This window comes from Hemitrygon akajei, unplaced genomic scaffold, assembly GCF_048418815.1.
Source record: "Hemitrygon akajei unplaced genomic scaffold, sHemAka1.3 Scf000038, whole genome shotgun sequence".
Lineage (NCBI taxonomy): Eukaryota > Metazoa > Chordata > Chondrichthyes > Myliobatiformes > Dasyatidae > Hemitrygon > Hemitrygon akajei.
In genome coordinates, this window is record NW_027331924.1 from 7,737,133 (window position 1) to 7,762,012 (window position 24,880).

At 52.2% G+C, this 24,880-nt stretch overlaps 1 protein-coding gene across 1 annotated transcript in view; it reads left to right on the forward strand.

Moving 5' to 3' along the window:
- The window catches only part of LOC140720212 (E3 ubiquitin-protein ligase TRIM69-like), a 135,503-nt gene extending 114,108 nt beyond the window's left edge, over window positions 1-21,395 (forward strand). The window contains exons 3-7 of the mRNA XM_073035098.1: window positions 7,673-7,906; window positions 9,335-9,357; window positions 9,445-9,563; window positions 14,614-14,745; window positions 20,678-21,395. Coding sequence (XP_072891199.1) covers window positions 7,673-7,906; window positions 9,335-9,357; window positions 9,445-9,563; window positions 14,614-14,745; window positions 20,678-21,261 — 1,092 coding nt within the window. The 3' untranslated portion in view covers window positions 21,262-21,395. The remainder of the gene's footprint in view (window positions 1-7,672; window positions 7,907-9,334; window positions 9,358-9,444; window positions 9,564-14,613; window positions 14,746-20,677) is intronic.
- Window positions 21,396-24,880: the final 3,485 nt, after the last annotated feature.

Here is a 24,880-nt window from a genome sequence, read left to right on the forward strand (position 1 = left end):
GGGCTGGGTCTGGAAAGGGGAACCCTCTCCCTGTCCCTGTCCGAGAGGTTCTATATATAACCCTGAGGAGTGGCATAAGTCCCCGGGCAGGGTCTGGAAAGGGGAACCCACTCCCAGTCCCTGCCCGAGAGGTTCCATATATAACCCTGAGGAGTGGTACAAGTCCCCGGGCAGGGTCTGGAAAGGGGAACCCACTTCCTTTTTCAATGAATTCAGGTAAAGCCCCTGGTCCGGACAGTTATACTGCTGAATATTTTAAATCCTTTTCTTCTATACTCGCTCCTTGGCTTTGTAAAATTTTTAAAGATGCGTTAACTGTAGGTAAATAACCACAATTTTATGATGCCTCCATTTCTCCAATTCTTAAAAAAAGAAAAAGACCCCACTGAATGTGCATCCTATCGGCCAATATCCTTGCTGAATGCGGATTCTAAGATTTTTACCAAAATTTTGGCCACTATATTAGAAAATGTATTACCTCAAATTATTTCTGAAGATCAGACCGGATTTATTAAAAACTGTTATTCATCTTTTAACATTCGAAAATTAATTAATATAATTTATACTTCTTCATCTAAAATACCAGAATGTCATTTCCTTGGATGCTGAAAAAGTGTTCAATAGATTTGAATGGCTATATTTATTTAATACGTTGCAGAATTTTAATTTTAGCTTAAAATTTATATCATGGATTAAATTAATGTATTATAAACCTTTGGCTTCGGTTCTTACCAATAATCAAAGATCTCCTTTCTTTCAGTTGTCCCGTGGTACGAGGCAAGGCTGCCCTTTAAGTCCTCTATTATTTGACATTGCTTTGGAACCTTTAGCCGTTGCCATTCATGAATCACCTAATATTTTTGGTACTACCTGTGGTTAAGGGACTTATAAGTTATCATTATATGCTGATGATTTGTTACTATACATATCTGACCCTGAGAGATCTATTCCTGATATTTCATCCTTGCTTGCTCAGTTTAGTAGCTTTTCTAGCTACAAACTGAATTTTAATAAGAGTGAATTATTTCCATTAAATATGCAAGTTCCAATTTATAAACACTTACCATTTAAAGTTGTCACAGATCATTTTACTTATTTGGGTATTAAAATTACCAAGAAACATAAGGGTTTATTTAAAGTTAATTTTTTACCTTTAATTGAACAAATGAAGCAACTTGTTACCAGGTGGTCCCCATTATCTCTGTCATTGGTTGGTCGAATTAATACTATCAAGATGATAGTATTACCCAAATTTTTATATTTATTCCAAGCATTACCAATTTTTATTCCTAAATCTTATTTTTTTATATTATTGACTCCAAAATATCCTCAGATGTGTGGCAGAATAAAAATCCTAGATTAAGTAAAAAATATTTACAGAAGCCTAAGAAGGAAGGTGGTTTTGCTTTGCCAAACCTGAGATTTTACTATTGGGTAGTTAATATTCAATATTTAATAATTTGGACACAAGGATCGTTCATAGTGCCTTTCCCACAATGGGTAAATTTGGAGTGTAAATCTGTACAAGACTTCTCATTGTTTTCTATTTTAGGATCTTCATTTCCTTTTGCTTTATCTAAACCGAATAAACAAATAACTAATCCTATATTTAACCATACATTAAGAATATGGTTTCAATTTTGTAAATTCTTTGGCTTGAATAATCAAGCCCTATTATATCTAACTTCTTTTTCCAGCCCTCTTTTATGGACCAAGCCTTTGTGTTATGGAAAACAAAAGGTATAACATGTTTTCATGATCTATTTTTAGATAACAGTTTTATGTCCTTTGAACAGCTATCCAGCCTAAAACTCATTTTTTTTAGATTCTTGCAAGTTAGAAATTTCTTGAATGTTATATTTTCTGAAATTATGTCCAATGGACATTACAGAAAAAATTCTATCTCTGAATCCTTGCCAGAAGGGTTAAGTAACCATCATTTATCATATGATCATGAAAATACAGCCAGGAGTATCAGAAATAATTAAGAAGGAATGGGAAAAAGAACTTCACTGTCTTATACCCACAGAGCAGTGGGAGAAAATTTTACAATTAGTCAATTCTTCTTCTATTTGTTCTAAACATGCCGAATACAATTTAAGGTTGTTCATAGGGCTCACGTGTCCAAGGATAAACTCGCTTGATTTTATTTTTATGCTAATCCAACCAGTGACAGATGTCATTCTGAAGTCGCTTCATTGACCCAAATGTTCTGGTCTTGCCCCGGTTTGCAAAATTATTGGAAAGATATTTTTGGTATTATTTCAACAGTTCTGAATATCAAATTGCAACCGCATCCTATTACTGCAATTTTCGGTTTACCAATGGTGGATAATAGTCGTTTATCCCACCTCAGCCCGGCGGATGATTGCATTTGTTACATTAATGGCTAGAAGATCTATCCTATTGAACTGGAAAGAAATTAATCCTCCAACTATATTTCAGTGGTTTTCTCAAACTATTTCTTGTTTGAGTTTAGAAAAAAATACAAGTGTTGTCTTTGACCCTTCAGTTAAATATGAAGAAACTTGGAGACCATTTATTCAACATTTTCATATGAGCTAAACTGACTTTTCCTAAACCTTACTTTTATTGTCCTTAATTATTTGGATGGAGGTGCGGAGTTATTGACGCTACTGTGTATAATTGATATAATGCAATGGCCCATGTCGGTTAGGATTTTTTTCATTTATTTTCTCTATTTTTTTGTAACCACTATGAGTTTGGGAGGTTATTATCATCTATTTGTATTTATACCTTAACCTATTAATTATGTACTCTCAAGTTCTTTGTATTCATGTTTCACTTACGTTTGTTTAAAATCAATAAAAAGATTTAAAAAGAAAGTACTATTCTGAGGAAAGGGTGGAATAGGCGCAACGGGCCGAGTGGCCAGGCATGCTCCTGTTACTTATTTTCTGAAGCACGAGTTTACCTTTGCGCCTTGTTCTCCCTTGGTTTTCAGCCGTTCGGATTGCACAGGGGAGCGGTGAGAGCTCCGGAGATCCATCGGCAGCCGCTGCGGGCCAGCTCCCGTCTCCCAGCAGGAAGGGACGGGTCTGGGAGACAACTCCAGACAACAGGCCCCCGATCCTCGGCGGGGAAAGGCCGGGCGCCTCCGTGTAGCTGAAACATCTCACGGAATCTCCGCCAGTCTCTTCAGCTCTGCCTTCGAAAGGATTCACGACCCGCCGGTGGTGCAGCCGAAACCCGAGGCTCAGCTCCCGGTCTCCGGGCTCACTCGATCCCGGTTCCAAACACAGGCCCGGCCGGGCGCTCAGCGTCCCGCCCACTGACACCCGTCAGCCAATGGGAGCATCCTTCTCCCAACGGTGATTGCTGATTGGCTGTGAGTGTGTGAGGACGGGCTGCTGCTGGGAGCTGGAGATGTCAGTCACAGTTTGTTGTCAGAATTAAAGCAAGTTTCCCGAAACTCGAATTTCAAAATAAATTTTATTTTCAGAGTCCAGATAAGTCACCACATACAACCCCGAGAAGCATTTTCCTGCGGACATACTTAGAAAAAGTATAGAATAGTGACCATAACAGAAGCAGGCAGTGAAAGATCAGCCAGAGTGCTGATCTGTGCAAATGCAAATACAAAAATAATGATAAAGAACAAGAACATAAAATAACCGCAGCGGCTGCTGATGGATCTCCGGAGCTCTCACCGCTCCCCTGTGCAGTCCGACAGGCTGAAGGCCAAGGGAGAACAAGGCGCAAAGGTAACCTCGTGATTTAGAAAATAAGAAACAGGAACAGACGTTGCCATTCGGCCCGTTGCGCTGTTCTGTCCCTCACACAGAACATGGCTGATCTTTGCCCTCAGCACCACTTTCCTGCAACGTTCCCAACATCGCCGAGCCCCTAAATATGTCGGTTTAATTTAGAAAACCTGTGGAGAAAACTCCAAATATTCACTGCACTGTGGGTGGGGAAATTTCTCCTCATCTCAGTCCTGCTGAGGTGACCTCGGATTTTGAGTCTGTGATCCCCGGTTCCACTGCCCAGCCAGTAGAAACTTCATTCCTGCCCCTACCCTGTAAATACCCTGTGAGACTGTGTCTGTCTCAATCAGGAAGCTTCTCCATGTGAACCTTGTGTTAATGAAATTGGTGACAGTTCTTTCAGACCAGCTGCCTTGTCCACAAGAACACCAGACAGTGGTCAGCACGGAATGTCCTACAGTTACTGCAGGAGAAGGACTGGATGGACACAGTGGACTGGTTCCCTTAGCAGACAGTCCAGACCATCTGGCAGAATGCCTCATCACCAGATCTCACCAACAGGCAGCAAGACCTCACCTGTCTGGCAGCGAGAGGGCCCCTCCCAGTCTGATCTTTGCTGCATGCCCGGAGATCACTCCCACAGCGCGCTGCCCCGAGATTACTGCAGTGGAGACGAGATGGCCCCTCCCAGTCTGATCCTTGCTGCATGCCCGGTGATCACTCCCACAGCGCGCTGCCCCGAGATTACTGCAGTGGAGACGAGAGGGCCCCTCCCAGTCTGATCCTTGCTGCATGCCCGGAGATCACTCCCACAGTGCGCTGCCCCGAGATTACTGCAGTGGAGACGAGAGGGGCCCTCCCAGTCTGATCCTTGCTGCATGCCCGGAGATCACTCCCACAGTGCGCTGCCCCGAGATTACTGCAGTGGAGACGAGAGGGGCCCTCCCAGTCTGATCCTTGCTGCATGCCCGGAGATCACTCCCACAGCGCGCTGCCCCGAGCTAACTGCAGTGGAGACGAGACGGTCACTCGCCTCTTTGCGGACTGTGGGCTGGCGAAGATATGTGGAGAAAGATGCAAGAGCCTGTGTCACAGCAGCTGCGTGAGAGAAGGCTCACTGATCCTCGGGCTGTTCCCAGGACGCACAGGAAAACGGACAGCGAGTGCTCTGGAATATCATCAACTCGGGGAAAGACGCTCGAAACTTGTTGGCCTGCCATCACACCGAGATGTCCGGAGAGCAGCGGTTCCCAACCAGGGGTCCACGGTTACTGGTACTGGTGTTTAGCACAAAATGCTGGGAACCCCTGTCGTACAGGAATGCTGCCGACTGACACATTCCAGACTACAGGGACACCATTGGAACTATCGGGTCTATCTACTGCTAGACTGGGAGAGGCCGTGTTGGCTGAGAAAGCCTCTCAATTATTGTTCACCACCCCAGGGGGCACATGGGCGACAACAGACAACAGAATACCCAATAGAGAATGAATGTAAATTCATTGGGTAAAGGTATTGGCACGTTTTATCATTCTGAATAAAGAGTATAAAGTTTATTTTGATACAAAAAAAAGTATCAACATCTGATCTGTGTCCAGAGTGAAGGAGACCAGGGCTTCTATTGGAGACAGGACAGACATGGGTCAAGTCATTAAGTTTTTCTCACGAAGGGCTGTTGAAATCAGGACCTTACCGAAAAATTAACATTTTCCACCCTATGACGTAGAAAGTCCAGTCCTGTGCTTTTTCCTGCAACCACAGGTCGGTCATCACCACTGCATCTCTCTCCTCACAGCACAATATTCTCTCCGCATCCCCAGTTTAATGGCATGTTTTCACTGTTTACTTATCCACCGTTTTACACTCCACTCTGAATCTGTTAGACATGGAGAAAGATAAAAAACGAGCTGCTGGAGGAACTCAGGGGGTCGGGCAGCATCTGTGGAGGGAAATGGACAATCGGCATTTCGGGTTGAGACAGTTCAAATGAAGGATCTCTATCCGGAAAGGTCCTTCCGATCGGAGCGATGGGGCCTTTGGACATTCAGCTAACGTTTTTTGTCGCTCTAGGTGTTTACGAGATGGGGTTGCTGGGCATATGGCCAACTCACCTACGCTCGTCGCCGGGCTTAGACAGTCCATTGGGCGTTTTCTTATCTTTTCCCTGTTTAATTTGTTTTTGATCCCACACTAACATGGAAATAGCCAGAATTTCCACTGAACACATCCAGCAGCAGAATGTTCACTCCCTGAGTCTGCAGCGCGCGTAGTGGACAATCGCGGTACTGCAGGGGATCAGCAGCTCCCGGAAAGTGAAATCATTCTGAATCAGGAAGTGCTGGGAGTTAACATGGCTTCGAAAGGACAGGTCGAGAGTTTGAGCGAGGAGGCAATTTGTCCCGTCTGCCTGGATTTCTTCACCGATCCGGTTATACTGGAGTGCGGACACAACTTCTGTCGCTCTTGTATTACACTGTGTTGGGAAAGGGAGGAGAGAAACTCCTGCCCGGAATGTAGAGAGGAGTTTGCTGACCGCACCCTCAGGGTGAATCGGGCCTTAGCAAATCTGGCTGAAAAAGCTCGAAATCTAAACCTGAATCCGAAAGGGAAGGAAAGTAAACTTCACTGCGAGGAACATGAGGAAGAACTGAAGCTGTTTTGCGAAACGGACAAGACACTGATCTGTGTGATCTGTAGAGACGCGCAGGAACACAGAGAGCACCGCTTCATGCCGATTAAAGAAGCTGTTAAAACCTACAAGGTAAAAACTAACGTTAGTTCAATACTTAAAATATTTCCTTTGTCCTACATATCATCGCACGAGCCTCTATAACTAACACATCATTCTCTGCAACTTTCGCCTTCTCCCACGGGATTCTAGCATCTCTCCGTCCCACAGCCCTCTTCCTCACCCCGCAACTCTCCGCTCTCTATACGGATCGCGCTCTACGTACTGTATCGCCCTGATCCACTCGCTCCCTGCTGGCACTGACACCTGCAAGCGGGACAAGTGCTACACCTGACTCCTAACCTCCTCCCTCGTCACCATTCAGGGCCGCAAACTGCCCAGTTCCTCCCGTTTCTTCCATGGTGAATTGTCCTCTCGTATTACATTCCTTCATCTCCAGCCCTTTACCTCTTCCACCTGTCCCCTCCCAGCTTCTCACTTCATCACCCTCCCCCACGTTCCCCCTCACATTGTCTCACCCGTCACCTGTCAGCTGGTTCTCATCCCCAACCTTTTTATTGTAGCTTCTGTCCCGTTCCTTCCCAGTCCTAATGAAGGGTCTCATCCCGGAACACCGAATGTTTATTTTCCCTGAATAGATGCTGCCTGACTCACTGAGTCCTCCGGTATTTTGTGTGATAATCGGGTTTGATCACCTGTTTCTTTTGATGCATCTTTGTTTCTATTTCCTTCACTCTCTGACTTCCAGGATCAGCTAAAATCTTCCTTAGACTCTCTCACAAAAAAGAAATCAGACTTCCAGGAAAAGGAGCAGCAACAGAAAGAGAAGATTTCCGGAGTTCGGGTGAGGCTTCATGAGCGGAATTTCTGATATTACTGTCGAATTTTGCTCCATTTAATGCAGAATAGCAGAGTATCGCAGCTCCAGTGACCTGGGTTCGATCCTGACCTCTGCTGCTGTCTGTGTGGAGTTTGCATGCTCTCCCTGTGGTCATGACAGTTTCAGACACATTCCAAGGACATGCTGGATGAATGGTTAATTACAATTAACCCTGTAAAGGTGGGGAGGGTGTGTGTGAATCAGATGGGAGTTTATGGGTCAATAAACTGAGAATAGGTTTCAGGAAAACGTGAGGGAATGGTGTTGACGGGAATGCACTCAGAAGTAGCATGGACTCCAATAGACCGAACTTAACGACAAAAGGAAACAGAGCACAGCAATGCAGTATATTAATCTTCACCTTTCATTCGACAGGAACAGTCACACAGCCTTCAGTCCCACGTCACATCCCAGTTTGTTGAACTGCGCCAGATTATCACTGAGAAAGAGCAGAGCTTACTCAGGGATCTCAGGGAAGAAGAGAAGAGGATTCTCAACTCAATGGAGAAAAATCTTCGGGAGATTCAAGAGAATATAAGGTTTATTCAGGAGGAAATCTCGAAGTTAAAGGAACAGATGGATCAAAAAGACAGTGTGATGTTTCTCAAGGTGAGGGATTATATTTCAATTCGTTTCTGTCAGAGGGCACAAAATGAACAGTGGTATATTTGAAATAAACACAGCACAGCGGCCAATTCTAACAAATCAATTGCCGCTGCTGGCGACCTCACACAAGTTGTTATACTTGCATGATGCACCCTCCCATCACTCCAATAATGACATTTCAAAATGGCCAAGATACGCTTTCAGTCCTTCATTAGCAAAATACAATCTTGAAGCGATGAAACTTCAGGGTAATTCATTGTAAAGTAAGCTGCAACACAAATACAGAATGACATCCGCCCGTCCCCAGATCAAAACTGTGCCGGACAAAGTATGAATACGTAACTTATTCCCTTCGCTTTTACCACGTCCCCACTCACGTGACTGGTTATCGTAATAAACACGTAACTCAGAATACAATGCAGACAGAAAACAGATGCTTTGCTCCTACACACAGCATTTACAAATGTCAGTAAACTGTTTCTCACCTGACAATTGATGCATCTATTCAGGGTTGTTGTTGTCCCAAAACTGGACTTTCACAACTTCTGTACATCCCAGGATAGAATGCAAATTTCTCTGAAATTATTTACTCTGATCGTAACACAGAGCTGCTGACTGTGTCCTTAATTCTGCATTAAATATCATCTAAAACTCTCATTAACTCCCGGTTCCAGTCACTGGCTGTGAGTGTGTCTGGTGCGGTTGGTGTGAGGGTCTCTTTGTCAATCAGTGAGAACAAAGAATTTGACCCACACATCAGACTTATCTTCTATATCCGGTTTCCGCCAGATTAGGGAAACTATTACTGTCTCTTTACTTTTACAGATAACATTCAAATGAACGTTCAATCATTCAAACATAACCAGGCCATTCAGCCCATTTCCTCCTCTCAATTTCCCCTCTGCACAATCCTCCTGCCACCTACTCACCACAACCAGCAACAGTGCCCCGAAATCTCTGGTCCCTCACGTGTTTATCCAGCCTCCGCATTACAGTCAGTCTCTGCTGTTCCATTTCACCCACTCCTGTGGCACTGAGTTCCACATCCTCTTCACTAAATTTCTAGTGGAATTTGTTAAAATCCATCTGGAATTACATCTCCCCACGAGTCTCCCCATAAATAGAGGTACTTCCTCCACCCGCACACAATCACAGACATCACTGATCTTAAATTCCTCCATCCTATCAGCCTGACGTCATATCCAGATGAAAATGCACAGCCTGTCCTGTCTTCCCTGTAAGTTTCATCCTCTCAGTAATGGTCTGACATTCAGAAACTTTCCTTGTAATTTACCCCATGGTTCTGTATTGTCCGTGTGTGTGAGTGACTGCGGGAGTGGGAATTTTCAACACCTGGTAATGATTTGGAAGAAATTCAGGATATGGACAGTAAGTCCAAGTCTAATCGGATTTGTGTTTTATTTATTTCAGGAGGAAGCTCGTCGGAACAGAAGGTAGGACAGGCTCTTTACTGAAACCCTGAATGGATTTGTAAAATAGTTCAGAATAGCAATTTATAACCAGCTGTTTAATATTTACAGGATTAATGACAATGTCCAGGAATTGTCAGTGACAGATGAGACCCTACCGGTTGAAAAATTCGATCACCTCTATTTGTTGAACACAGTGCTGAGAGAAACACTTGATGCTATTAATCGAGGTAAAACTTACAAAGATTCATTTCCCCTTGTTTTATGAAGCTCAATTTAGTTCCAATTTGAGGCAAAGATTGTCTGTAATACTGGGGTGAAGGGGAACTGAAGTTTATTTCACATCAACCCCACCGACTGGGAGGCATCACTGTCACATGGTCAGCTGGAGATGTCAGACCCCTGAACACACCAGCACAGGGTCACAATACAACCAATACACGGGACTGGCAGATGAACCAGTGTGTCCTGATCCCAGGCACACTGCACTAACACACCAGGACATGAGTTAGGATCTACCAGAGGAGCTGGGAATTTAATACTGACGATGATATTGTAGGGAATAAAAGCAGGTATCAGTGTGGTGACAGGGATTGTCAGGAAAATACACAAGCCCTTCATGTGCCCTGTGAGTGCAGACTCTGATTGACGCAGGTCTTCCCCCTTCCGGATCAGCATCTCTCACTGTTGTTAGAGGCAGAAGAGGGGAGTGGACGTGATCAGGGACTGAATCGTCAGGGGAACAGACAGGAGAATCTCTTGATGTGAACGGGACACCCGAATGGTATGTTGCCTCCTGGGTGCCAGGGTCAGGGATGCCTAGAATCGTGTCCGCAGCATTTTAGAGAGGGAGGGAAAAGAGGCAGATATCTTGGTAAATTTGTGACAATGACATTGGAAGTAAAAGCAAAGAGGTCCTGAAAATAGAATTTGGAGAGCTTGGTCGAACGCTCAGAAGCAGCACCCCCAGGGTTGTAATTTCTGGATTGCTGCCTGTGCCACGTGCTGGTGAGGGTAGAAACAGGATAATTTGGCAGATAAACATGGCTGAGAAGATGGTGCTGGGGACAGGGATTCAGCTTCTTGGATCATTGGGATCTGTTCTGGTGGAGGAATGACCTGCTCAAAAGGGACCCGAGGGAGAACAATATTCTCACAGAGAGGTTTGAAAGAGCTGTTGGGGAGGGTCTGAACTAATTTGGTGGGGGGGGGGGGTGCACGGGAACTGGAGTGAAGGGATAGGACTGATTGTAAAATGCAATGATAGCGTGCAGTCAGACTGTCAGATAGGGCGGACAGATGCAAAGAGAAAATTCCAGCCGGCAGGGTTAGTATCAGAACATTGGGGATGCAGAATTAAAAAGGGTAGCTATTATTACTACTATTACCGATTGTCAGGTATGATGTTGTGGCCATCACGGAAACGTGGCTGAAGGATGGTTGTAGTTGGGAGCTGAATGTTCAAGGTTTCACAATGTATCGGTGTTATAGGAAGGTCGGGTGAGGGGGGTAGCGTGGCTCTGTTGGTAAATCAGCAGCAAGATGCGACATAGGATTGGAAGATGTTGAATCTTGTGGGTTGAGGTAAGGAACTGCAAAAGTAAAAATGACACTGACACCAGTCATATACAGGCCTCCCAACAGTCAGTGGGTTGGGGCCCACAGATTACAGCTGGAAATAGAAAAGGCTGATGAAAAGGACAATGTTATGATAATCATGGGAGATTTCAACATGTTGGTCAATTGGGAAAATCAGGTTGGTAAAGGATCTCAAGAGAGTGAGTTTGTTGAATGCAATGTGATGGCTTTCTAGAGCAGTTTGTCGTTGAGCCTACTCGGGGAACAGCTCTACTGGATTGGGTGTTATGTATTGAACCAGAGGAGAGTAGTTAAAAGAACCCTTAGGAGGCAGTGCTCACAACATGACTGAGTTCAACTTGAAATCTGATAAGCAGAAAGTAAAGTCTTACATTGTAGTATTTCAGAGAAGTAAAAGAAATTACAGTGGTCTGAGAGAGGAGTTGGCCAAAGCAAATTGGAAGGAGATGCTGGCAGGGATCAGAGCAGAGCAGAAATGGTGTCAGTTTCTGGGAAAATGAGGAAGGTGAAGGATAGATGTATTCCAAAAATAAATAAATACTAAAATGGCAAAATAGTAAAACCGTGGCTGACAAGGGAAGACAAGTTAATGCAAAGGCAAAAGAGAGGGCATACAACTAAACAAAAATTAGTAGGAAGACAAAGGATTGGGAAGCTTTTAAATATCTACAGAGAGAAACTAAAAGGATGATTGGGCGGGAAAAAATAAACAAGAAATTGATTTGAATTGAATTGACTTTATTACTTACATCCTTCATATACATGATTAAAAATCTTTACGTTACGTCTCCATGTAAATGTGCAATGTGCAATTTATAGTAATTTATGATGAATTATATGTATAACATGCTAGTCAATATAACATAGAAATACAGATGTGTTAGCATGAGTTAATCAGTCTGATGACCTGGTTGAAGAAGCTGTCCCGGAGCCTGTTGCTCCTGGCTTTTATGCTGCTGTACCGTATCCCGGATGGTAGCAACTGGTACAGTTTGTGGTTGGGGTGACTCTGGTCTCCAATGATCCTTCAGGCCCTTTTTACACACCTGTCATTGTAAAACAAGTTAGCAAACAATATCAAATTGTTTTTCAAGTATTGTAAAAAAATAAAACAGAGATGAGAGTGGATATAGGACCGCTAGAAAATGAGGCCGGATAAATAATAATGCGGGATAAAGAGATGGCAGCTAAACCAAATATTTTGCACCAGTCTTCACTGCGGAAGTCCTCATGGAGGAAGATATCAGAAGGCCTTTGACAAAGTGCCACACATGAGGCTGCTGAACGAGATAAGAGCCCATGGAATTACGGGAAATTTACATATGTGGATAGATCGTTGGCGGATTGGCAGGAAACAGAGAGTGGGAATAAAGGGATTCCATTCTGGTTGTCTGCCAGTTACCAGTGGTGTTCCACAGGGGTCCGTGTTGGGGCCGCATCTTTTTACGTTGTATATCAATGATTTGGATGATGGAATAGATGGCTTTGTAGCTAAGTTTGCTGATGATACAAAGATAGGTGGAGGGGACGGTAGTGCTGAGGAAACAGAGAGTTTGCAGAGAGACTTGGATAGATTATGAGAATGGTCAAAGAAGTGGCAAATGAAATACAATGTTGAAAAGTGTATGGTCATGCACGTTGGTAGAAGAAATAAATCGGCAGACTATTATTTAAATGGAGAGAGAATTCAAAGTTCTGAGATGCAAAGGGACTTGGGAGTACTCGTGCAGGATACCCTTAAGGTTAACCTCCAGGTTGAGTTGGTGGTGAAGAAGGTGAATGCAATGCTGACATTAATTTCTAGAGGAATATAGTATAGGAGCAGGGATGTGATGTTGAGGCTCTATAAGGAACTGGTAAGACCTCTCTTGGAATACTGTGTGCAGTTTTGGGCTCCTTCTTTAAGAAAGGACGTTCTGACATTGGAGAGGGTTCAGAGAAGATTCGCTAGAATGATTCCGGGAATGAGAGGGTTAACATACGAGAAACATTTGACCGCTCTTGGACTGTACTCCATGGAGTTTAGAAGAATGAGGGTAACCTCACAGAAACATGTCGAATGTTAAAAGGCATGGACAGAGTGGATGTGGCAAAGTTGTTTCCCATGATAGGGGAGTCTAGTACGAGAGAGCATGATTTAAAGATTGAAGGGCGCCCATTCAGAAGGGAGATGCAAAGAATTTTTTTTAGCCAGAGGGTGGTGAATCTGTGAATTTCTTGCGGCAGTGGAGGCCAGGTCATTGGGTGTATTTAAAGCAGAGATTGATAGGTATGTGAGTAGCCAGGGCATCAAAGGTCATGGTGAGACGGTGGGGGAGTGGGAATAAATGGGAGAATGGATCAGCTCATGATAAAATGGTGGAGCTGATTCGAAGGGCCGAATGGCCGGCTTCTGCTGCTTTGTATTATGGTCTTATTTGAATGCACCAGTATACGGAATAAGTATCTTGTAGCACAGGTAGAGTTTGGCAGGTACAAACTTAGGCAGGTACGTCTTTGATTGAAGGAATAAAAGCAGAGACAATTCTGTAAACAGGGCGAAATTCAAAAATCAGAGGTGCAAAGGGACATGGGTGTCCTTGTGCAGGATTCCCTGAAGGTTAACTTGCAGTTTGTGTCAGTGGTAAGATTGGCAAACTCAATGTTTGCTTTCATTTCGAGAGGATTAGAGTACAAGAGCAAGGATGTATTTCTGAGGTTTTAATAAGGCATTGTTCAGACCACACTTGGAGTATTGTGAGCAGTTTTGGGTCCCTTCTATCGGAAAACATGTGCTGATATTGGAGGGGGTCCAGAAGATTCACAAGAATAATTCCGGGAATGAAAGAGTTAACATATGAGGAGTGTTTGATGGTTCTGGGCCTGTACTCACGCGAGTTTAGAAGAATGGCTGATTTATTATCCCTCTCAACCCTCTCAATTCTCTTGCCTCCTTCCCATAACTTTTGAGACTCTGACTAATCAAGAAGTTTACTTATTAACTTCTGCTTTAAAAATCAAACGGGAGAAAATCTGCAGATGCTGGTAATCCAAGCTACACCGGTCCTGATGAAGGGTCTCGCCAGATCTTTCTGACACCTGTCTGGAAAGAGTTGATGTTGGGAGGATGTGGGTGGGTCGAGAATCGTAAGCACAGCCTCCGACTATAGGGATGTCCATTTAGGACAGAGATGAGGAGGAATTCCTTTATCCACAGGATAGTGAATCTGCCACAGGCAGCTGTGGAGGCCAAATAATTGAGTATATTTAAAGCAGAGTAACACACACAAATTGTTGGGGGCACAGCAGGCCGGGAAGATCCTATGGAAAAGAGTAAACAGTCCACGGTTCAGACTGAAACACTTCATCAGGACCTGTGTTGATTAAGGGTTCCTGCACATTCATCCCCTGTCCTAATAAGGGGCTGCGAGGGATGGGGTTGTGGGAAAGGGGACAAAGCCATCCTCAACTCCCATCTTTGCCCCCTCCAGCTTCTTATTACGTCTACACACACAGTTCACCCACGGGGTTTCCACCCCTCCCACTCCTGGTTCAATCTGCCATTCATCTCTCCCCTCCCATTATCACCTCCTTTACTGTCTCAAACCATCACACTGCCCCACTTCACACTCGCAAATGAATGTGAACATTGTATGAAGGGTCTGTTCCTGTGCTGTGCTGTTCTATGTTCTCTGTTACCAGTTTCGAAGAATGAGAGGAGATCTCATGGAAACACAAAATTCTTTCAGGGGTCAACAGGCAGGAGTGAGGGAGGATGTTTCCCCTGTCCAGCGGAAAACCCTTGTGGAGACATCTGCTTTCCTCGAGTCAAAGGTTCGTGTCGGCCACCGGGGCTCCGCTGTCCGAGTCTGCCCACGATCCCCGTGGCCGCGCTGTCCAGTCTCCCCCCCGATCCCCGTGGCCGCGCTGCCCGAGTCTCCCCCCCCCCGATACCGGGGCCGCGCTGCCCGAGTCTCCCCCCGATCCCCGGGGTCGCGCTGTCCGAATCTCCCCCGATCCCCGGAGCCGCGCTGTCCGAGTCTCCCCCCGATTACCGGGGCCGCGCTGCTCGAGACTCCCCGGGGCCGCGCTGTCTGAGTCTCCCCCCGATCCCCGGGGCCGGGCTGCCCGAGTCTCCCCCCGATCCCCGGGGCCGCGGTGCTCGAGACTCCCCGGGGCCGCGCTGTCTGAGTCTCCCCCCGATCCCCGGGGCCGGGCTGCCGGAGTCTCCCCCCGATCCCCGGGGCCGCGCTGCTCGAGACTCCCCGGGGCCGCGCTGTCTGAGTCTCCCCCCGATCCCCGGGGTCGCGCTGTCCGAGTCTCCCCCGATCCGCGGAGCCGCGCTGTCCGAGTCTCCCCCCGATCCCCGGGGCCGCGCTGCCCGAGTCTTCCCCCGATCCCCGGGGCCGCGCGGCCCGAGTCTCACCCCGATCCCCGGGGCCGCGCTGTCCGAGTCTCTCCTCGATCCCCGGGGTCGCGCTGTCCGAGTCTCCCCCGATCCCCGGAGCCGCGCTGTCCGAGTCTCCCCCCGATTACCGGGGCCGGGCTGCCCGAGTCTCCCCCCGATCCCCGGGGCCGCGCTGCTCGAGACTCCCCGGGGCCGCGCTGCCCGAGTCTCCCCCGATCCCCGGGGCCGCGCAGTCTGAGTCTCCCCCCGATCCCCGGGGCCGGGCTGCCCGAGTCTCCCCCCGATCCCCGGGGCCGCGCTGCTCGAGACTCCCCGGGGCCGCGCTGTCTGAGTCTCCCCCCGATCCCCGGGGTCGCGCTGTCCGAGTCTCCCCCGATCCCCGGAGCCGCGCTGTCCGAGTCTCCCCCCGATCCCCGGGGCCGCGCTGTCCGAGTCTCCCCCGATCCCCGGAGCCGCGCTGTCCGAGTCTCCTCCCGATCCCCGGGGCCGCGCTGCCCGTCTCCCCCCGATCCCAGGGGCCGCGCTGCCCGAGTCTCCCCCCGATCCCCGGGGCCGCGCTGCCCGAGTCTCCCCCCGATCCCCGGGGCCGCGCTGTACGAGTCTCCCCCGATCCCCGGAGCCGCGCTGTCCGAGTCTCCCCCCGATTACCGGGGCCGGGCTGCCCGAGTCTCCCCCCGATCCCCGGGGCCGCGCTGCTCGAGACTCCCCGGGGCCGCGCTGTCTGAGTCTCCCCCCGATCCCCGGGGCCGCGCTGCCCGAGTCTCCCCCCGATCCCCGGGGCCGCGCTGCTCGAGACTCCCCGGGGCCGCGCTGTCCGAGTCTCCCCCCGATCCCCTGGGCCGCGCTGCCCGAGTCTCCCCCCGATCCCCGGGGCCGCGCTGCTCGAGACTCCCCGGGGCCGCGCTGCCTGAGTCTCCCCCCGATCCCCGGGGCCGGGCTGCCCGAGTCTCCCCCCGATCCCCGGGGCCGCGCTGCTCGAGGCTCCCCGGGGCCGCGCTGTCTGAGTCTCCCCCCGATCCCCGGGGTCGCGCTGTCCGAGTCTCCCCCCGATCCCCGGGGCCGCGCTGCCCGAGTCTCCCCCCGATCCCCGGGGCCGCGCTGCCCGAGTCTCCCCCCGATCCCCGGAGCCGCGCTGTCCGAGTCTCCCCCCGATCCCCGGGGCCGCGCTGTCCGAGTCTCCCCCCGATTCCCGGGGCCGCGCTGTCCGAGTCTCCCCCCGATCCCCTGGGCCGCGCTGCCCGAGTCTCCCCCCGATCCCCGGGGCCGCGCTGTCCGAGTCTCCCCCCGATCCCCGGGGCCGCGCTGTCCGAGTCTCCCCCCGATTCCCGGGGCCGCGCTGTCCGAGTCTCCCCCCGATCCCCTGGGCCGCGCTGCCCGAGTCTCCCCCCGATCCTGGGGCCGCGCTGTCCGAGTCTCCCCCCGATCCCCGGGGCCGAGCTGCCCGAGTCTCCCCCCGATTCCCGGGGCCGCGATGTCCGAGTATCCCCTCCCCCCAGATCCCCGGGGCCGCGCTGACCGAGACTCCCCGGGGCCGCGCTGTCTGAGTCTCCCCCCCATCCCCGGGGCCGCGCTGCCCGAGTCACCCCCCGATCCCCGGGGCCCCGTTGTCCGAGTCTCCCCCGATCCCCGGCGCCCCGTTGTCCGAGTCTCCTCCCGATCCCCGGGGCCGCGCTGCCCGTCTCCCCCCGATCCCCGGGGCCGCGCTGCCCGAGTCTCCCCCCGATCCCCGGGGCCGCGCTGACCGTGTCTCTCCCCGATCCCCGGGGCCGCGCTGCCCGAGTCTCCCCCCGATCCCCGGGGCCGCGCTGCTCGAGGCTCCCCGGGGCCGCGCTGTCCGAGTCTCCCCCCGATCCCCGGGGCCGCGCTGCCCGAGTCTCCCCCCGATCCCCGGGGCCGCGCCGCCCGAGTCTCCCCCCGATCCCCAGGGCCGCGCCGCCCGAGTCTCCCCCCGATCCCCGGGGCCGCGCTGCCCGAGTCCCCCCCCACCCGATCCCCGGGGCCGCGCTGCCCGAGTCTCCCCCCGATCCCCGGGGCCGCGCTGCCCGAGTCTCCCCCCGATCCCCGGGGCCGCGCTGCCCGAGTCTCCCCCCGATCCCCGGGGCCGCGCTGCCCGAGTCTCCCCCCGATCCCCGGGGCCGCGCTGCCCGAGTCTCCCCCCGATCCCCGGGGCCGCGCTGTCCGAGTCTCCCCCCGATCCCCGGGGCCGCGCTGTCCGAGTCTTCCCCCGATCCCCGGGGCCGCCCTGCCCGAGTCTCCCCCCGATCCCCGGGGCCGCGCTGTACGAGTCTCCCCCGATCCCCGGAGCCGCGCTGTCCGAGTCTCCCCCCGATTACCGGGGCCGGGCTGCCCGAGTCTCCCCCCGATCCCCGGGGCCGCGCTGCTCGAGACTCCCCGGGGCCGCGCTGTCTGAGTCTCCCCCCGATCCCCGGGGCCGCGCTGCCCGAGTCTCCCCCCGATCCCCGGGGCCGCGCTGCTCGAGACTCCCCGGGGCCGCGCTGTCCGAGTCTCCCCCCGATCCCCGGGGCCGCGCTGCCCGAGTCTCCCCCCGATCCCCGGGGCCGCGCTGCTCGAGACTCCCCGGGGCCGCGCTGTCTGAGTCTCCCCCCGATCCCCGGGGCCGGGCTGCCCGAGTCTCCCCCCGATCCCCGGGGCCGCGCTGCTCGAGGCTCCCCGGGGCCGCGCTGTCTGAGTCTCCCCCCGATCCCCGGGGTCGCGCTGTCCGAGTCTCCCCCCGATCCCCGGGGCCGCGCTGCCCGAGTCTCCCCCCGATCCCCGGGGCCGCGCTGCCCGAGTCTCCCCCCGATCCCCGGAGCCGCGCTGTCCGAGTCTCCCCCCGATCCCCGGGGCCGCGCTGTCCGAGTCTCCCCCCGATCCCCGGGGCCGCGCTGTCCGAGTCTCCCCCCGATCCCCTGGGCCGCGCTGCCCGAGTCTCCCCCCGATCCCCGGGGCCGCGCTGTCCGAGTCTCCCCCCGATCCCCGGGGCCGCGCTGTCCGAGTCTCCCCCCGATTCCCGGGGCCGCGCTGTCCGAGTCTCCCCCCGATCCCCTGGGCCGCGCTGCCCGAGTCTCCCCCCGATCCTGGGGCCGCGCTGTCCGAGTCTCCCCCCGATCCCCGGGGCCGCGCTGCCCGAGTCTCCCCCCGATTCCCGGGGCCGCGATGTCCGAGTATCCCCTCCCCCCAGATCCCCGGGGCCGCGCTGACCGAGACTCCCCGGGGCCGCGCTGTCTGAGTCTCCCCCCCATCCCCGGGGCCGCGCTGCCCGAGTCACCCCCCGATCCCCGGGGCCCCGTTGTCCGAGTCTCCCCCGATCCCCGGCGCCCCGTTGTCCGAGTCTCCTCCCGATCCCCGGGGCCGCGCTGCCCGTCTCCCCCCGATCCCCGGGGCCGCGCTGCCCGAGTCTCCCCCCGATCCCCGGGGCCGCGCTGCCCGTGTCTCTCCCCGATCCCCGGGGCCGCGCTGCCCGAGTCTCCCCCCGATCCCCGGGGCCGCGCTGCTCGAGGCTCCCCGGGGCCGCGCTGTCCGAGTCTCCCCCCGATCCCCGGGGCCGCGCTGCCCGAGTCTCCCCCCGATCCCCGGGGCCGTGCCGCCCGAGTCTCCCCCCGATCCCCGGGGCCGCGCTGCCCGAGTCCCCCCCCCCCGATCCCCGGGGCCGCGCTGCCCGAGTCTCCCCCCGATCCCCGGGGCCGCGCTGCCCGAGTCTCCCCCCGATCCCCGGGGCCGCGCTGCCCGAGTCTCCCCCCGATCCCCGGGGCCGCGCTGTCCGAGTCTCCCCCCGATCCCCGGGGCCGCGCTGTCCGAGTCTTCCCCCGATCCCCGGGGCCGCCCTGCCCGAGTCTCCCCCCGATCCCCGGGGCCGCGCTGTACGAGTCTCCCCCGATCCCCGGAGCCGCGCTGTCCGAGTCTCCCCCCGATTACCGGGGCCGGGCTGCCCGAGTCTCCCCCCGATCCCCGGGGCCGCGCTGCTCGAGACTCCCCGGGGCCGCGCTGTCTGAGTCTCCCCCCGATCCCCGGGGCCGCGCTGCCCGAGTCTCCCCCCGATCCCCGGGGCCGCGCTGCTCGAGACTCCCCGGGGCCGCGCTGTCCGAGTCTCCCCCCGATCCCCGGGGCCGCGCTGCCCGAGTCTCCCCCCGATCCCCGGGGCCGCGCTGCTCGAGACTCCCCGGGGCCGCGCTGTCTGAGTCTCCCCCCGATCCCCGGGGCCGGGCTGCCCGAGTCTCCCCCCGATCCCCGGGGCCGCGCTGCTCGAGGCTCCCCGGGGCCGCGCTGTCTGAGTCTCCCCCCGATCCCCGGGGTCGCGCTGTCCGAGTCTCCCCCCGATCCCCGGGGCCGCGCTGCCCGAGTCTCCCCCCGATCCCCGGGGCCGCGCTGCCCGAGTCTCCCCCCGATCCCCGGAGCCGCGCTGTCCGAGTCTCCCCCCGATCCCCGGGGCCGCGCTGTCCGAGTCTCCCCCCGATTCCCGGGGCCGCGCTGTCCGAGTCTCCCCCCGATCCCCTGGGCCGCGCTGCCCGAGTCTCCCCCCGATCCCCGGGGCCGCGCTGTCCGAGTCTCCCCCCGATCCCCGGGGCCGCGCTGTCCGAGTCTCCCCCCGATTCCCTGGGCCGCGCTGCCCGAGTCTCCCCCCGATCCTGGGGCCGCGCTGTCCGAGTCTCCCCCCGATTCCCGGGGCCGCGCTGTCCGAGTCTCCCCCCGATCCCCTGGGCCGCGCTGCCCGAGTCTCCCCCCGATCCTGGGGCCGCGCTGTCCGAGTCTCCCCCCGATCCCCGGGGCCGCGCTGCCCGAGTCTCCCCCCGATTCCCGGGGCCGCGATGTCCGAGTATCCCCTCCCCCCAGATCCCCGGGGCCGCGCTGACCGAGACTCCCCGGGGCCGCGCTGTCTGAGTCTCCCCCCCATCCCCGGGGCCGCGCTGCCCGAGTCACCCCCCGATCCCCGGGGCCCCGTTGTCCGAGTCTCCCCCGATCCCCGGCGCCCCGATGTCCGAGTCTCCTCCCGATCCCCGGGGCCGCGCTGCCCGTCTCCCCCCGATCCCCGGGGCCGCGCTGCCCGAGTCTCCCCCCGATCCCCGGGGCCGCGCTGCCCGTGTCTCTCCCCGATCCCCGGGGCCGCGCTGCCCGAGTCTCCCCCCGATCCCCGGGACCGCGCTGCTCGAGGCTCCCCGGGGCCGCGCTGTCCGAGTCTCCCCCCGATCCCCGGGGCCGCGCTGCCCGAGTCTCCCCCCGATCCCCGGGGCCGCGCTGTCCGAGTCTCCCCCCGATCCCCGGGGCCGCGCTGTCCGAGTCTTCCCCCGATCCCCGGGGCCGCCCTGCCCGAGTCTCCCCCCGATCCCCGGGGACTCTCTAATTCTCTGCTTCTCCCCCCAGTCTCTGTCACCCTGGATGTGGAAACGGCGCATCCGCGGCTCGAGGTGTCTGAGGATCGGAAGAGTGTGAGATGGACCCGGACCTGGAGGAAACTCCCTGACACCGGGAAGAGATTCACACACTGGGAATGTGTGCTGGGATCGGAGGGATTCACATCCGGGAGACATTACTGGGAGGTGGAGGTGACGGGAAATCGGTTCTGGTGTCTGGGAGTCGCCGCAGAGTCTGTGAAGAGGAAGGGACGGTTCAGACTGAGTCCGGAGATCGGATTCTGGGTCATCGGGCGGCGTGGTGACGTGTTACATCGGGATTATGACGTGTTCGGTATCCCCTCCCCCGAGTCCCGTCACGCTGCCGGTCCCATCCCCGGGAGGGTGGGAGTTTATCTCAGTTACGAGTCCGGGACAGTTTCATTTTACAACGCGGAGACCAAGTCCCATCTCCACACCTTCACTGGGAATAAATTCACGGGGAAACTTTATCCTTTCTTCGCGACCTGGGATGAAAACCAGTGGCTGAGAATCTGCTCCGGTTCCGCTCCGGGTCGGGTCCCGGGACCGGCGTCAGGAGTAAAGTCCCTGTAAATATAAATGTGCGGAGAGTGCAGCTAAATACGTGGCTAAGGAGATGGTGCAGGAGGGAGGGCTTCATGTTTCTGGACAATTGGGCTTTGTTCCCGGGAAGGTGGAGCCTGTTCCGACGGGACGGTTTGCCCCTGAACTGGAGGGGGACTAACATTCCTGCGGGTAGATTTGCAAGTGCTGCTCGGGGGGGGGGGGGGGGAGATTTGCAGAGGGAGGGGAAGCAGAGTGTTAGAGCAGATAGTGAGGTGGAGGAGGATAAAGGTCATGCGGGGACTGTATGTATAGACAGAAATCAAAGGTTTGCACATTAGGTTGTAAATTAATTTTCTGAGCTTTAGAAATTGTAGAAAATAAAGATTTCCAAAAAGATTTTGATGAAGAACATGACCAGAACATATGTGAAAAAGTGGCTACTTCACTTTTACACCTATCGCAATAATTGTCTATGTTAGGAAATATTTTGGATAGTCTCTCCTTTGTTAAATAGTAACAGTGAACAATTTTAAATTGAATTAAACACTGATTGGCACATATTAAAGAAGAATTGACCATCTTCATTAACAAAGGTCATATTAAGTTCTCTCTCCCAAACTTGTTTAATCTTTCGTGATTAAGGGGATCTGCTTTTTTTTTGCAGATTTATTTATTTTTATTTTCATTTATTTTGTCATGGTTGATTGATGACTTTTGAAGAGTTAATTAGCAAATATTCTCTCTCTCATACAAAAAATAATTATCTAAGTTCCCATATATGCAAGAATCTGATTTGTTGGATAATATTTTGAATATGAATCCTTCAGTAAGAGAATTTGTAATTCTCATTGGTAGAATTTATAATTTATTTTTAATACATTATTACAAAAAGATAATCTCTCACCTAAGGTTTATACATGATAGAATTATTTGTTGTTTCAGACGTGATAGAGGGGGAGGGATAAAAGGGGGAGGAGTGGCATTACTAGTCAGGGAAAATATCACAGCTGTGCGTAGACAGGACAGCCCGGAGGGCTTGTCTACAGAGGCCATATGGGTGGAGCTGAGGAACGGGAAAGGTGTCACCACACTAATAGGGGTATATTATAGACTGCCCAATAGTCAGAGAGAATTGGAGGAGTGAATCTGTATAAAGATAGTAGACTGATGTAAGAAACAGGAAGTTGTAATAGTAGGGGCTTTTAACTTTCCACATATTGACTGGAACTCCCAAACTGTAATAGGGCTAGATGACTTGGAGTTTGTGAAATGTTTTCAGGAAAGTTTTCTAAATCAATATATAGAGGTACCTACGAGAGAGGATGCAATACTTGATCTCCTATTAGGAAAACCAGACAGGTCAGGTGACAGAAGTATGTGTGGGCGAACATTTTGGGTCCAATGACCATAATGTCATTAGTTTCAAGTTAATTATGGATAAGGATGGGTCTGGTCCTTGAGTTGAGGTTCTAAATTGGAGAAGGGCCAATTTTGTGGAAATGAAAAAGGATCTAGGAAGAGTGGATTGGGATAAGTTTTTTTTTTCCTGACAAGGATGTGTTCAGTAAGTGGAAGGCCTCCAAATGTGAAATTTTAAGGGTGCAGAGTTTGCATTTTCCTGCCAGGATAAAAGACAAAGTTAACAGGCACAGGGAACCTTGGTTTTCAAGGGATATTGGCGATCTGGTTAAGAAAAACAGAGAAGTGTATAGCAGGTAGAGGCAACAAAGAGCAAATGAGTTACTTGAAGAGTATAGAAAACGTAAGAAAATACTAAAGAAGGAAATCAGGAAGGGAAAAAGACATGAGGTGGCTTTGGCAGATAATGTGAAGGAAAACCTGAAGGGTTTCTACAAGTATATTAAGAGTAAAAGGATAGCAAGGGACAAAATTAGTCCCCTAGAAGATCAGAGTGGTCGTCTATATGTGGAGCCTCACGAGATGGCGGAGATCTTAAACAGTTTTTTTGCATCAGTATTTACTCAGGAAACTGGCATAGTGTATATGGAAGGAAGGGAAACAAGCAGTAGTGTCATGGAACATTTGTAGATTAAAGGGGAGGAGGTGCTTGCTGCCTTACAGCGCATAAAGGTAGATAAATCCCCCGGGCCTGACTTGATATTTCCTCGGACCTTGAGAGAGACTAGAGTAGAAATTGCAGGGGTCCTGACAGAAATATTTAAAATGTCCTCAGCCACGGTTGCAGTGCCGGAGGATTGGAGGGTAGCTCTTGTTATTCCATTGTTTAAAAAAGGCTCCAGTAGTAAACCAGGTAATTACAGGCCAGTGAGCCCGACATCAGTAGTAGGTAAATTATTGTAAGATGTTCAGAGAGATCGGATTTACAAGTATTTGGACGGCCAAGGGCTGATTAAGTATAGAATCTTGAAGAGTTTTCGAGGAGGTTACCAACAAAGTAGGTGAAGGAAAAGCTGTGGATGTTGTCCACATGAACTTTAGTAAGGCCTTTGACAAGGTCCCACATGGGAGGTTAGTTCAGAAAGTTCAGACATGAGGTATCCATGGAGAGGTTGGAGAGATTGAAAGAGTGCAGAGATTTACTAGGATGTTGCCAGGTCTTCAGGAGTTGAGTTACAGGGAAAGATTGAACAGGTTAGGACTTTATTCCTTGAAGCGTAGAAGAATGAGGGGAGATTTGATAGAGGTTTACAAAATTATGGGGGGTATAGACAGAAAATGTGAGTAGGTTCTTTCCATTTAGATTAGGACAGATAAATACGAGAGGACATGGCTTTAGGGTGAAAGGGGAAAGGTTTAGGGGGAACATGAGGAGGAACTTCTTCACTCAGAGAGTATTGGGAGTGTGGAACGAGCTGCCATCTGACGTGGTAAATGCAGGCTCACTCTTAAGTTTTAAGAATAAATTGGATAGATACATGGATGGGAGAGGTTTGGAGGGTTACGGACTGGGTGCAGGTCAATGGGACGAGCGGAATAAAGTTTCCGCACAGACTAGAAGCGCCAAATGGCCTGTTTTCTGTGCTGTGGTGTTCTATGGTTCTATGGAGTGAAATAAACACGAGATGAGAATTATCGATCGATTAATTTTAACTCGTTCACCGCATCCGTCAACCGAACAGAAACACCGGGGATACAGCAGCAGCCATGGGCGGCCGGTCCTGAGCTCCCCCGGGTCCTAAAGTCCACCTGTAATGAGACAGGTTAAATGGGACAAGTGGGGGCGGTGCTGACCGGAAAAGACAGTGAAGATTGTTCATTAAGTTCATCTGCCATTTCTTTGTCTCCCATTACTACTTCACCAGCATCATTTTCCAGTGGTCCAGTATCAACTCTCATCTCCCTTTCACTCTTCATGTAACTGAAAACTAAACTTTTAGTATCCTGATTTATATTATTGGCCAGTTTGCCCTCATATTTCGTCTTGACCATTCTTATGGCTTTTTTCGTTGCCTTTTGTTGGATTTTAAGAGCATCCCAATAATCCATCATCCCACTCACCTTTGCTACCCTATATGTCATTTCCTTAGGTTTAACACAATTATTACATGCCTTTTCCAGCTCAAACTGTGAATTGATTTAAAGTCAGTCCCATAATTTAATAGTTTCTATTTGAAAACTATCTACCCTCGCAAAGATTGTACTGAAGGCTGCATTTGATTTTTCT